The 14,980-nt window shown below is 38.1% G+C and overlaps 1 protein-coding gene across 5 annotated transcripts in view; it reads right to left on the bottom strand.

The window, feature by feature from the left end:
• Window positions 1–10,025: 10,025 nt before the first annotated feature.
• Window positions 10,026–14,980, bottom strand: part of zdhhc2 (zDHHC palmitoyltransferase 2) — a 57,264-nt gene continuing 52,309 nt past the window's right edge. For 2 of the 5 annotated variants that reach the window (XM_079556256.1, XM_079556258.1), the window contains 4 exons: window positions 14,620–14,712; window positions 14,371–14,519; window positions 14,213–14,287; window positions 10,026–10,061 (listed from right to left, as the gene is read on the bottom strand). In XM_079556256.1, coding sequence (XP_079412382.1) covers window positions 14,247–14,287; window positions 14,371–14,519; window positions 14,620–14,712 — 283 coding nt within the window. In that variant the 3' untranslated portion in view covers window positions 10,026–10,061; window positions 14,213–14,246. Of the gene's footprint in view, window positions 10,062–14,212; window positions 14,288–14,370; window positions 14,520–14,619; window positions 14,713–14,980 lie in introns of those variants that run through there. The other 3 variants (XR_013792865.1, XM_079556257.1, XR_013792866.1) reach the window with 3 other exon arrangements.

Below are 14,980 nucleotides of genomic sequence, written 5' to 3'. Positions count from 1 at the left end.
CAGCCGAGAAGCTTTTAGAGTTGGGTAAAGCCGAACTGGAGAAAATGCGCTCCGTTAAGGCGGGTGGTAAGTGCACATTTACGCTAGTTTGGGCCAGGCTGGTCAGAGTCCAGGGCTGTTTTTCAGTCCCAGTCCGCCCCTGTGTGGTGGTGCTGAGGGTCATTTGCAATTTCACACTCATTTGATGGAGATCGATTCATGTACGCCCTGGTATTGGTTTAGTCCATATTAACCTCATAGCCCCGCCTTAACCAAGTGCTTTTACTCCAGTTCAGCTTTACCCAAATCTAAAATATTGCAGCCTATTAGTGGGTCGCAGGTTCTAGAATGTGATGATGATTACAGGAGCCAGTTTTTCCTATTAACAGCATTACACTTTCACAAGTTGTATCTAAAAAATATATAAATATGAATTACAAAAATTACCATTAATATCAGTCACTGGGTCCATGATCTCTCTGTAAGACCAAAGATGTCCTCAAAAACAAAATAATTTTACCTCTATATATTATTATGGTCATCAATTTTGAGAAAAATCGAAACGTTCTCTAATTATTCAAAAACTACTTTAACAAACACTGAGTTATGAATATAGTTTTCTACTAAAGAAAGATACAAAGACATGGAGAGGAGCAAAGTGGTTCAACAGCCCATAAATACATAAATAACGTAGAATGCTAGCATGAAGTTACATGTTAGCATAGATACAGACGGCATCTCTGGAATCGTCCATACATGGTCATTTATGAAAACAGTTAAGGGGGAAAACAATTTTGAAAAAATGTATATTTTCTCTAATTATTCAAAAAACACTGTAACAAATGCTGAATTATGAACATAGTTTCTACTAAATAATGATACAAAGACATGGAGAGGAGCAAAGTGGTTCAACAGCCCATAAATACATAAATAACGGAGAATGCTAACTTGATGCTACATGTTAGCATCGGGCTAATGCTAACGGTTAGCTAGCGCTTGCTACAACTGCCGTTTTTTCACTTCTACTGAACAATCTGCTGTGAGAAAATATCCATATGCACCCGATTTACACTTGACTTTATTTGTATGTGATAAATAAGTTGATATTCCACCAGAAAATGGCAAAAAAGAGTGAAAAATTGTGTTTCTCTAAATATTCTATTTTCCCCCTCAGCGAAGCCACGCCCCCTTCTATGACTTCTGTATCTATAGATACAGACGGCGTCTCTGGAATCATCCATATATGGTCATGTTTGAAAACAGTTAAGGGGGAAAACAATTTGAAAAAAAATCTAAACTTTCCCTAGTTATTCAAAAACTACTTTAACAAATGCTGAATTATGAATATAGTTTTCTACTAAAGAAAGATACAGAGACATGGAGAGGAGCAAAGTGGTTCAACAGCCCATAAATAATAGGGATGGGCGGATCGATACCAAAGTATCGATATATCGATACCAAACGGCTATTTTTAAAGTATCGATATTGGGCAAAAAGTATCGATACTAATTTGCATATTCTAAAAGAAGGCGGAGCAGCAATTATCAACACAAAAGGATGATTTATTTCTTTGATCTGAGCCAAAACAGTCACAACAGCAAAGGATTGAACTGAGCCAGGCATATCATTCTGGTTTAGGTTCTGTTTGTCATTTAAGTGTTCATTTAAAATGTTGTTTATGTATTTAATTTCACATTGGTATTGTTTAATTAACCAGTTAAAGTAATATCATTTTAATTGACCAGTTAATTGTATAAAATAACCAGTTTTAGAGATGTATATTGATTGAAATACGTTCACCCATATGAAATTACCAGTATCGGTGTCGGTATTGACAAAAATGACCCCAAAAGTATCGGTATCGTATCGATTCCAAAAAATGTGGTATCGCCCATCCCTAATAAATAACGGAGAATGCTAGCATGAAGCTACATGTTAGCATAGTGTTAGCTTGCGTTAGCTACGGCTGCCTTTTTTTTCTGCTTCTACTGAACAATCTGCCGTGAATAAACATCCACATGGACCCGATTTAGACTCAACTTTATTTGTATGTGATAAACAGTTTCATATTTCGCCAGAAAATGGAGGCAAAAGAGTGAAAAACTGTTTTCCAAAAGATTCTATTTCCCCCCCTCAGCGAAGCCACGCCCCCTTCTATGACAAACTGCCGTCTGTATAGGCCAGAGTAACGCTGCATTTGAAAGCTAAGACCTACATAACTGATCTAGATGGATCTTTTTCCTTCCATTGTTGCCGCATAGATACAGAAGGCATCTCTGGAATCACCCATATATGGTCATGTTTGAAAACAGTTAAGGGGAAAACATTTTTTTTTTGAAAAAATCTAAACTTTCTCTAATTATTCAAAAACTACTTTAAAGGAATAGGCCACCGTTTTTACATACTAAAATATGTTCTTACCTCACTTTAGACGTGTTAATATATCCCCGTCTGGTCTTTGTCCGTGCGCTCTGTCACGCAAACGGAGCACATACGCAGCCTCTCCCACATGTCACATAGCTCCGAAAAAGCTCACGATAGAAGCTACCAAGCTCTTCCACGTGTTCCCTATTTAAATAAAGTTACGTGAAGTGTTTTCATGCGAAGTATATTTACACAGAAATGTAACGTGTCGATTTTATAAGCAGATAAAAAGGGGTACTATATTGTGAGGCGTAATGATACGAGGAGTAAAACGTCCGCGCAGTAACTCCTAAAGGTTATTGACGGAAGTGAGCGGGGGAAGTCTTTAGGAGTTACTGCGCGGACGTTTTACTCCTCGTATCATTACGCCTCACAATATAGTCCCCCTTTTTATTTGCTTATAAAATCGACACGTTACATTTCTGTGTAAATATACTTCGCATGAAAACACTTCACGTAACTTTATTTAAATAGGGAACACGTGGAAGAGCTTGGTAGCTTCTATCGTGAGCTTTTTCGGAGCTATGTGACATGTGGGAGAGGCTGCGTTTGTGCTTCGTTTGCCTGGCAGAGCGCACGGACAAAGACCAGACGGGGATATATTAACACGTCTAAAGTGAGGTAAGAACATATCTTAGTATGTAAAAACGGTGGCCTATTCCTTTAACAAATGCTGAATTATGAATATACTTTTCTACTAAATAAAGATACACAGACATGGAGAGGAGCAAAGTGGTTCAACAGCCCATAAATACATAAATAACGGAGAATGCTAACTTGATGCTACATGTTAGCATCGGGCTAATGCTAACGGTTAGCTAGCGCTTGCTACAACTGCTGTTTTTTCACTTCTACTGAACAATCTGCTGTGAGAAAATATCCACATGGGCCCGATTTACACTGGACTTTATTTGTGTGTGATGAATAAGTTCATATTCCACCAGAAAATGGCTAAAAAGAGGGAAAATTGCGTTCCCAAAAGATTCTATTTTCCCCCGACGAGATGCCGGCTGTATCTATCGTCGTCACTTTTCCATCACCTTTTCATAATTGTTTTGTCACATTTCTGTTACCGTTTTGTTGCTTTTTTATTGCTGTGTTCTCACTTTTTCGTCACGTTTTTCATCACTTTTTGTCATTTCTCTGTTACTCTTGTGTCACTTTTATGTTGTGACTTTTTTATAGTGTTTAGATTTGGGTAAAGCCAGACTGGACAGGCGGGCGGGGAGTTAAGAGATTAATGGCCCGAAATGTAGCTTGATTTGGTCTCGCTTTAGTGTTTTTTTGTAAATCCTGATCGCACTACGAGGGATAAACGTGTAAAAATGTGTCCACTGCCCCACACAAACATGCCCAAAGTTTTGACTGAGATTGTAGTCGCACAAAAGCCTATATTTTTAATTGAAAAACACTCAATACACCAGACCGCCTTTTTATTTTAAGCTGCAATGTCGTTCAACTTCAACTCTGCTACTCCTGCTCAAGAGGGTGCTTTATCTTTTTATTTGCAGCATATTTGGGTTGATATTTACAGAATAACACACTCATAATAGTTAAGAGTCAAACCACTTTTGCTTTTATAATATATTCTTTGTAAGTTTGTAGTTTGGCGAGATTTTTTTTTTTCTTTGTTACTCCTGCGCACACGAGCCGCTTGGTCAAAAAGTGTGGTAGTAAAAATGCAGTGTTGGAGTTTTAAGCGTTGAAGTTTGGGCTGACAGAATCCAGCCACTCGTCCGTGATTAATAATAACAATGATACAAAGGTTTTGCTGCCCGTTCTTTTGTTTCTCCAGCAACTCTCACTGTAAACAGGAATATGCAATACTCCAGAGGGTTGTTTTTAGGTTGTTTTGTAAATAAAGGCTTCTAACTTTTCTACCATCATCGGACTTGAGGGATATTTGTTCATTCATCATAGGTATATTTTACTTTCTTTCGCGGTCAGAAGTGACATTTCTGTGATAAAAAGAATTTCACATGGATCAATGAATTATACACTATACCAGGGGTGGGCAACGTCAGGCCCGGGGGCCAAATCTGGCCCTCCAGGACAGAACCTCTGGCCCTCAAGATTTTGAGACACATTATGACAAGAAAGTACTTTAACATTTTTAAGGTTAAATGGGAGAAATACTGTTAATACACCCAATGAGGCCATAATATACAACTCTGTTTTTTGTAGACAGTGCACTGGAATAATAATAATAATTTGAAGGAAGAAATGAAAGAAACCTACTTGAATTAAGAGATTGAATCGAAAGTTTGAGTTGATTTGGTCTGGTCTTACATCAGATTAAACATCTTATCCCCAATTGAACAAGTCATTATCCTCTTATAGATTATATTGTATAATTTCAAGTGAAAAACAAATCTTTTGAAAAGTAAAAGTTCATTCGTGGGTTTTATGCAGTGTTAATTTCGTCGACAACAATATTTAGTCTTAATTTTAGTCAAAGTGATATTTTTGTCGACTAAAATTGGACTAAAACTAAATTAAAAGTTTTTCATGAGACTAAAACTATGACTAAAATGTCCAGATATTTTAGTCGACTAAAATAAGACTAAATAAAAATGAAAGGGAGAGACTAAAATCATCCAAACTTCTATTGACCGTCTGAAAGAGCCTCAGATCATGTAAATTCTCTGCCAAAGGATCAGCTCTGAGCTTTGTTCATGTGGAGCAGCTCCATGAAGCAGAGGAACAAGATTGAATATGATTATAATGAATATTATCAATGCAAAGTCGACTAAATTATAAATAAAGTCTTAATTTTAGTGGACTAAAACTAGACTAAAATTGAAACGATTTTTTCGACTAAATCTTGACTAAAATTCAATTACATTTTAGTCAAAAGACTAAGACTAAATTAAAATATGTTGTCAAAATTAACACTGGTTTTATGTTTGTTCCATTGGCATCAGCATTTGTATCTTTATCTTAGATTAGTCCAAACAGACTGAAATTCAACATAAAGAACCTTTATTCAAGCAATTTTAAGTCATTTATCTCAATTAAGATGGTCTTTTTTTCCAGTGGCTTCGGCCCTCGGTCTTTTTACAATGAAAACAATTGGCCCTCCATTAAGAAAACTTGCCTACCCCTGCACTATACACAGGCTCATTCTTTTCCTTTTCTGATTTAAATAGATACAACAGACAAGTACTTTAGAAAATATTACAATTCACACACTTCTGAATAATAGTATAGTTTTAATATCAGCAATAGCTTGACTAAACCCAATATCAATACAGCGTGTTAACCTCTTATCCCCGTCTGAAACTGAGTGCCTTTTCTCCAGTTTGGCTTTGTCCAAATCGAAAAGCTTCACACACAAAAAAAACGTCAAAAAAAGCGACAAAAACAAGGATGAAAAGGCAACAACAAGTGATGAAAATGCAACAATAATCGGAATCCGCGCAGTAATCTTCACTTTACTGCGCGGATGCCAAATTACTCCTGGTATTATTACGCCTTAAAATATAGTTCCCCCTTTTATCCGCTTAGAAAATCCACATTGTTTAATTTTGTGTAATTATACTTTGTAGTGGAACACTTCACGTAACCATATTTAAATAGGGAAAACGTGGAAGAGCTTGGTAGCTTCTATCTTGACCAGTTTTGGAGCTATAGAGGAGAGAGGGAGAGGCTAAATGCTAACGCCGTCTGCGCTGTGTTTACGTGACTGAAGGCACGGGTGAAGATCAGACAGGTCCTAAAGAACTCGTCAAAGCTAAGGTAAGAACATATCTCAGTATGTGAAAACGGTGGCCTATTCCTTTCATACAAGTCGACACCACATAAGACACCAGGGACATAATGAGTGATTTGAGGCCGAAGAAGAGCTTGTTTAATTGTCATAAGGCATCACCACTGTACAGTACATGTCCTCACACAGAATAGAAAAATATAGATATACATAATACCTTCACTACAGGAGTTGTTTTCAGACAAGCATACATTCATAACAAGATTTAGAGTAATGTACAAAGCATTCAAAGACATTTTATAAGACTGCTCCGTTGTTTTTCTTTCCTTTTTTTCTTTTTTTTGCACCGACGGTCATTAGAAAACACACTTTGTCGTGGTGAGTGTGTTTGAAATCTGCAGCAGAAAAAGGTTGTAGCTTTGGGTGTTGTGCCAAAAAATGCACCCCTTCCACCGACAGACAGAGCTCCCATGTGGCTCAGTTGTTAGAGCAGCAGCACACATGCAGCACAACTCAATGCACTGTGAGTTTAAGTTTACGAACGTCTCATCGTGAAGCTGCAGATGTTTCTTTTATTGTAACATAATTTTAAAAGGTTTGCCCTCTGTTTTTGTTACATCACAATGAACTTTAACCCCTTAACTCCCGCCTTAACCGAGCACATTTTCTCCAGTTTTACTCAAATTTAAAAGCTTCTCGACTGGAGCTTACGGCCTTTTTTATGGGCCAGTGAAATATCTCATTTGAAAGACCTACAAAACTCATCTAAGCTTCTTCCCTTATTTTGTCACCGCGTTGTAGTTGTTTTTGTGCATTCTTTTGACGCTTTTTGGGCACGTTTTTGTCACGTTTTCACCACTTTTTGTGGCGTTTTGGCTGCATTTCGTGTGTTTTTCTGTGTGTAATGTAACCGCGATCAAGCCACAAAAATGTGACCAAAACATCTCAAAAAACACAAACCAAAACAATCACAACGAGGAAGAAGCTTCGATTCGTTTTGTAGGTCTTAGCTTTCAAATGAGGCGTTGCACTGTTTAACTGGAGACAATGCACTTGGTTAAGGCGGGGGATAATGGATACAGACGGCATTTCGTCATAGAAGGGGGCGTGGCTTCACAGAGGGGGAAAATAGAATCATTTAGGGCAGTGTTTTTCAACCTTTTTTGAGCCAAGGCACATTTTTTTCATTGAAACAATCACGAGGCACCACCAGCAGAAAATGTTACAAAATGTAACTCTGTAGCCTATATTCAGTCATTCACATCAATGTGTCTTAAATAGGATCTGTATAGTCTCGCAAGCCACCGTGCCTCAATGCATCATCTCAAAGAAATTAACTACCTGATATGGAAGAGTATGGTTACTCTGCTGATCACTAGACACTTGAAAACGGTACATTATTTGTGGATAATAATGCATTTGTTTAAAGAAATAAAATAAAATAGGTGAAATTGGACAATTTCCCAAGACAATATCTCACGGCACACTAGTGTGCCACGGCACAGTGGTTGAAAAACACTGATTTAGGGAACAATTTTCCCTCTTTTTAGCCATTTTTTGGTGGAATATGAACTTATTTATCACCTAAATAAAGTCAAGTGTAAATCGGGCCCATATGGATATTTTCTCACAGCAGATTGTTCAGTAGAAGTGAAAAAACAGCAGTTGTAGCTAACTGTTAGCATTAGCACGATATATATATATATATATATATATATATATATATATATATATATATATATATATATATATATATATATAACATGAAGCATCATGTTAGCATTCTCCATTATTTATGTATTTATGGGCTGTTGAACCACTTTGCTCCTCCCCATGTCTTTGTATCTTTATTTAGAAGAAAACTATATTAAACTTCGTAATGTTCATTGTATCTGTCCGTGTTACAGTATCACTTTTTGGGTTCATTTAGTCAGACGCTAGGGTTAGAGATGTTGAAATCTAAAGGTAAAAGATTTCAACATCTCTAACCCTAGTGTCTGACAAAATGAACCCAAAAAGTGATACAGAAAACTACATTCATTATTTAGTATTTGTTAAAGTTTAGATTTTTCTCCAAATTGTTTCCCCTTTAACTGTTTTCAAACATGACCATATATGGGTGATTCCAGAGATGCCGTCTGTATCTATGGTGAGAATTTCTTTAGCACTTTTTTCAAACTCCGATGCACTGAGCTCGGGGTCATATGATCGTTTCAATATATAAAAAGAAAAATTCTGGTTGTGTATTTGACTGAAAACAGCAAAGATTTGTGAATTGAGGTCGAACACTGCAACAAAGTAAATATAAATGCATGTCACGAAACCAGATTTTAAATGCTTCCTCTTTGATTAACTCGTTTTTTCATAAGGTGGTCCCGGATTGTTTATATGGCAATTTGTTTACATAGCCCCTAATTTAGAGAAGGTTACATTTGCTCCTTTAAGATTACATTTCCCCCAGGTGTGACCGTTCACATAGATACAGACGGCATTGTGTCATAGAAGGGGGCGTGGCCTCGCCGAGGGGGAAAATAGAATCTTTTGGGAAACACAATTTTTCACTTTTTTAGCCATTTTCTGGCCAAGTATACACTTATTTATCCCATACAAATAAAGTCAAGTCTAAATCGGGAACATATGGATATTTTCTCACAGCCGATTGTTCAGTCGAAGCGAAAAAACGGCAGTCGTAGCTAGCGTTAGCATGTAGCATGATTCAGCATTCTCTGTTATTTATGTATTGATGGGCTATTGATCCAAATTGTTTTCCCCCTTAACTGTTTTCAAACATGACCATCTATGGGCGACTCCAGAGATGCCGTCTGTATCATGTTTGAAAACAGTTAAGGGGAAAAACAATTTGGAAAAAATCTAAATTTTCTCTAATTATTCAAAAACTATTTTAACAAATGGTGATTTATGAATATAGTTTTCTACTAAAGAAAGATACAAAGACATGGGGAGGAGCAAAGTAGTTCAACAGCCCATAAATACATAAACAAACGGAGAATGCTAACATGATGCTACATGTTAGCATCGGGCTAATGCTAACGGTTAGCTAGCGCTTGCTACTACTGCCGTTTTTTCACTTCTACTGAACAATCTGTTCTGAGAAAATATCCATATGGGCCTGATTTACACTTGACTTTATTTGTATGTGTTAAATAAGTTCATATTCCACCAGAAAATGTCTAAAAAGAGTGGAAAATTGTGTTTCTCTAAAGATTCTATTCTATCATCGGACACATTTCCTTATCTATATTTATTTGAAGAACTTGAACATGTAGTAAATAAGCAGTGTAGTATTTCCAACTGTAAGACATTTTCTGGAAGGGGGTGCAGTTCTCGGCACAACACCCGTCATCTGAGGTTGAGAGAGTTTGGCAGCTATTGTAGTCGGGTGTAACAGCAGAAGGTTCTCACTCATTCATGCGTTTACGATTCAAAAAAGCCCTTAGTTTAAATGAAAATACAGTCGTTTTTTTTCCGTTATACTCCAAGCAGAACGCGTTTTGGTACAGTTCACTACGACAGACGACCTGAGATGAAACATGCATCAGTCCAGACCCAGTCCTCGGAAAAAAAAAGTAAGAATAAAATGGCTGAAATACGACACACGTAACTTTAAACACTACTCTGAAATGTTTGGCAAACTCTTTCTATGCTCTACAGTTGAGTTACAACTAAAAGAATAAGATACATTTCATTTTTTTCATTTTTTTTTTTGAAACAGTCTCTGCCCATCGCTGCTCTGTGCTTTTCAGAAGAAAGAACTGTCCTTCAAGTGGATCCAAGTGCGGGAGATGAAGACAGTTATGGTGTGATGGAAGTTCTGTAGTCTTCAAGTTGGTTGTGGGGCCCCTCACTGAAGGAGGGGCTTGAAAATATAGGCTAAATCCAGTCACCGGTGTGGAACGCTTAGGTAGGCACAGGAGAGGCGCGGCTTTATCTGCAAAAAAACAGTGTCAGTGTCAGTAACAAAGTACTGCAGTGGAGTTTTTCACAATATGTGCTTTACTTATGCAGTATTTCTGAATGAATAAAACTTCTATAGTAAGTGGAATAGTGCAGATGTAGTGTCAAAGCGGCTGATCACAATGAGGATGAAGGTTTGTCCCTGTCGTGTTGCCGTACACTGCAAAAAGTATTTAATTAGATCAGTATAAACATCTCAATTTGAGCATAATAATCCAAATTGTAGTTGTTTTGACTAGTTAAGATTAAGTTGGGCATTTGACTTAGATTATTTCGCTTGTTCTGAGATGTTTCTGACTCGTTTCAATACATTTCCCCGTTATTTCAAGTAAGTGTCTTTGCCAATGGGGTAAGAAAAATGGTCTTGTCCCATTGGCAATTTCACTTTCTTATTTCAAGCGAGATTTACCCTAGAACTGGTCTGAAATGTCCTCAAACTAGCAAAATAATCTAGGTCCGATCAGGAAAAGTGTCTAAATGAGTGAAAACCCCTCAAAACAAGAAACATTTTCTCAGTTCAAGTCATTTAACCCAATGCTTGATATTTACTTTTTGTAGTGTGGATTTGTGCAATTTTTTTCTGTTTTTGAAAACACAATATTCATTTTCATAACCTCTTAAAGCCCCACCTGAACCGAGTACATTTTCTCCAGTTTGGCTTTACCCAAAATTAAAAGTTTCTTGAAAAAAGTGTCAAAAGTGCAACAAAAATGTCACCAAAAAGTGATGAACACACAACTAAAAAGCCACAAAAGAGCAATAGAAAAGGGACAAAAACATGCCAAAAAAAGGGCATATAAGCAATGAAAATGTGGGGGAAAAATGTGACCAAAACGCAACAGAAAAGCAATGGAAAAACATGAGGAATAAGATCTGTTTAGAGGTCTCAACATTCACGGCATGGTAGCACAGCAGTTAGCGCCTCTGCTTCAGAGCTAGAAGGTCCTGGGTTCGATTCCCACCAGGACGGGACCTTTCTGTGGGGAGTTTGCATGTTCTCCCCGTGTCTGCGTAGGTTTCCCCCATTAAATTAATTAATTATTATTAATTAGTCCGTTCATGGGAGTGGATCTCTCCTTCTGTGGTTCTCCCCAAGGTTTCTCTTTTCTCCTGCCGGGTTTTTGAGTTTTTCCTTGCCGTGCTGGAGAGTCTAAGGACGGGGGACGCCCATGCCACTCGTCGCTACCTCCTATTGGACTTTATATTTGCCTGGATTCACCTGAACTTTTAATTGTCATATTTATTGCTCTGTTTTATTGCCTTAATGTTTGGTGCAGCCCTGTGAGGCGTGTGTTGTGATATTGGGCTATACAAAACCATTAAACTTGAAACTTGAACTTAAAAAGATGTACAATAGGTGAATCCTCCAGGTGATTCTGACCATCAGCCTGGCTCCACATCATGGAGTTGGGTCCCCGGGCACAGGCCTCAGTGGCAACCCAGTGGGATAAATGCAGAGAACAAATTTCCAATAACGTAAACAAACAAACAAATGAGGCGTTACACTGGTCTATTGGCTGTAACCCGTAACCAGGGGACTATGGATGAAAATTAGCCTATATGGCTAACTCCGGTACATTTACATGTTGAAAAAACATATGTTGATTAATGTGCACTGTCCCAATTCAAATAAAGAATAAAAAAATAAAATAAAAACTTTTAGATTTAGGTGAAGCTGAACTGGAGAAAACAAACTCGATTAAGGTTTTTAGGAAGGAAGGACTTTTTTTGTATCGCGCCTTTCACAGACCTGGTCACGAAGCGCTTTACATGGGATCATTCTACACTCCATACTCTGTGGTGGTAAGTTCCTTAGTAGCCACAGCTGCCCTGGGGTAGACTGACAAAAGCGAGGCTTCCAATCTGCGCTAGCCAACCACTAACCACTCACTTTAACATGCACACAAATAACCCATAAGCAGGTCACAGAACCATTTCCAGGGGGTCGCGCCCCTTTCAAAACAAAACACAACCTGAGTATTGTAACCCCTGACAGAGACCGCACTGCCTCGGACTATTTTGCCTATTTTCATGTTTTTTTCATCATATTTTATAATTCACAAGTTACAACCTGAGTCTGTTAGAACCAATATCCGTATTTCACCTTAATAGGATTATTCCCATCATAATTCAAATCATGTATGTTTGATAAATGCATTGATATTTGAGCGTCTTTCACCTTCATGTGACCCAATGGTTGTTTGAGTGGTCAGCATGGCGCCTTTACTTTCTATCATAGTCGCCTCTACGACGCTCCAGGACCAGCTGTTTTGTAGGTTTTTTTGTGAGCAGAGAAAACCTTCCAAACAATTGATCCTGGATCGTCCTATAGACGCTGTGATGGAAAGTAGAGCCGCCAAGCTAACCGCCAACGCAAGTGAAATGCAAGCAAAAATTCCCACTGCCTTTTTCCTTCCTGTCTGTGTAAGTGCAATTTTATATACTTCAATACACCCTTACTCACACTGAAATACTTTGTGTATAAATTGCGCTCTGAGTTATGGCTGAAATACTTCCCAACACACACATTTTACTGCAACGTCTGTCATTAAACGGCTTTCAGTGTTGTCTGGCCTAACCATCTAATATAACTGTATCGTAATTGTGTATCATGCATGTCTTTTTTTCTAAATTTGCCTACATGAAGAAGTTGCTCCAAAATAAGAGAGTGATCTTGTTTCAAAAGCCACAAAAGGAGGTTGGAACATTGGTACATTCTGATTAGGGTGCTTCTAAAAAATGAAAGTTTCAGGGCAGCGTTCTCCAACCCTCCATTACATGATGCTTGTTATAGAGAACCTGTAAAAAAAAAAAAAAAGTTTTATCTGAAAATATTGATATTTAGGACTTGCTCAACTCTATTGAAGTTTTTACCTCTCAAAAGTCACATGGCACCAATCCAAGATTCAGACATTTTTATTACTTTCAATTAAATCAAAACAAGCTCAACTATATATGGTCTAAAACGACTACAGTTTTGGTGTCAGGTGGTAAAACCGATGTAAATATTGGAAAATATTATTTTAGTTTAAAAGTCTTAATTTGTTTTAAAAGAAAATGTTTACCCATGCTAACAAATGCAAACGCTAATGCAAGAGTCCACATTAAAGCCAATTTAATTTGAAATTAGTTGCTAATGTCAGGTGGTGCAACTGCAAAGACACCAAATTACCATCAAAAAATATAGGGATGCACCGATCCAACACTGGTATAAGTCATCAGAGTCAAAACTAGAAAAAAAAATCAGATATTGGTTTAAAACATCCGATACTGAACCGATCACTGTTTTGGGCCGACACCGAGCACTCTGACCGTGGTCCTCTGGTTTACAGCATCAGTCAGATACAAATTACTGATGAAATGTTCAGAGGAGAAAGGCTGTCTAAGATATACTTGGCAAAGATTTGACTTTGTACAATTTTTTGGAAACTACTTAAATTTTAGAGAAAACTCCACCTGACACTTTTTATACAGAGAAGCTACAAATACATTTAAATACTTGTAAAATGTTATTTAACAAACATAACTTGTTTAAACACAAAATTATCGACTCAAAAATATGCATGCCATCAGTTTTGAAAAAACTTTTTGAAAATATGCTTTTAAACCCTAATACAACAAATCCAACCATTTTCTTCCACTTGTCCGTTGCCGGGTCGTGGGGGCAGCGAATCACACTGCACCAGCCCCTCATGGCTCCTCCTGCAGGTGGTGGGTCCACAGAAGGACGGCCTCATGGTTCTGACCAGGCCTGTTGGTCTCTCATAAGGGGCGACTGAACCGCTCTTTGTCTGACCCGTCACTCAGGACCTGTTTGCCATGGGAGCCCCTACCAGGGGCACGAAGCCCCCGACAACAGAGCTCCAGGATCATTCGGTTCTATTATTTATACTTTTGAACAATAAATCGCATTGAGCAAGTTCTAAATATTCTTTAAATTAGCTCATATTTTGGCTACTGAATCTTTATATGACCCATCATCAAATGCAGGGTTGGAGGAAATCAGATTTAAAAATATTTTTTTTTACATAGTACGAGGAAGCACCCTAATTCTGATATTACAGGATGTGTTAATGACCTTTAACAAATATATGTATAAAACAACAAAGAAGAAACTGCGCTCACCTTTTAGAGTAAGAAGTTAGAACTATAACTTCTGTCACGCCTCATGTTCAATGGTTATTATTGGATTACTGGCACCTGAAAACAAGGCTGATTGTTTAAATGTTTTTACTTAATAAAAGAAGTCAAATCCTGATGAACAGCATAAACAGAACGTCCACAGTTCGTGGATAAACCGTGGTGTGTCATGTTACCCTTCCTGTCCTTGTCGGCTGCGCCTTCATTGTCGGACCAGGAGGGGGTGCTAGTGAGCAGGCGGCTCTGGGACTCTCTCAGGGGTTTGGAGGGAAACTGGCGCCCCTCTGCTGCACTGAGGACAGACAGAAACACAACATGAGAGTCTGCCACTAAAACAAGCGACCGAGACTTGAAATGAGCTCAAGGGCAGAGGCTGTTTAAATAAAGCTCACATCTTTGTGGCCGGGACGGGACCAGCGGGGGACAGGGGCTGCTCAGGGTCCAGATTCACCAAACAGGTCGGGAACGAGCAGCCATCTCCTGAACTGAGGACAAGGAACAACTGATGGTTAAGGATTTTATACAGAGGGTTTGAGACACAACAAGAGAAGAGCATTGAAGAAAAAAGATATATATTTGTAAAGGAAATGTACATTTATTTGCAACATTATACTACTTTAAACCAGTCTTTAGCCTAGAGCAGGGGGGTCGAACCCGTTTGGGTCGAAGGCCGAAATTCAGCCCCCACAGTGGGTCATGGGCTGCATATATTGCATACATAAACTTAATGCACTTTATCAGCCTGTGTCACAC

This window comes from Gobius niger, assembly GCF_951799975.1.
Source record: "Gobius niger genome assembly, chromosome: 5".
Classification (NCBI taxonomy): Eukaryota; Metazoa; Chordata; class Actinopteri; order Gobiiformes; family Gobiidae; genus Gobius; species Gobius niger.
The sequence above is the reverse complement of the archived record's forward strand: the minus strand, read 5'-3'. Positions and strand labels throughout refer to the sequence as shown.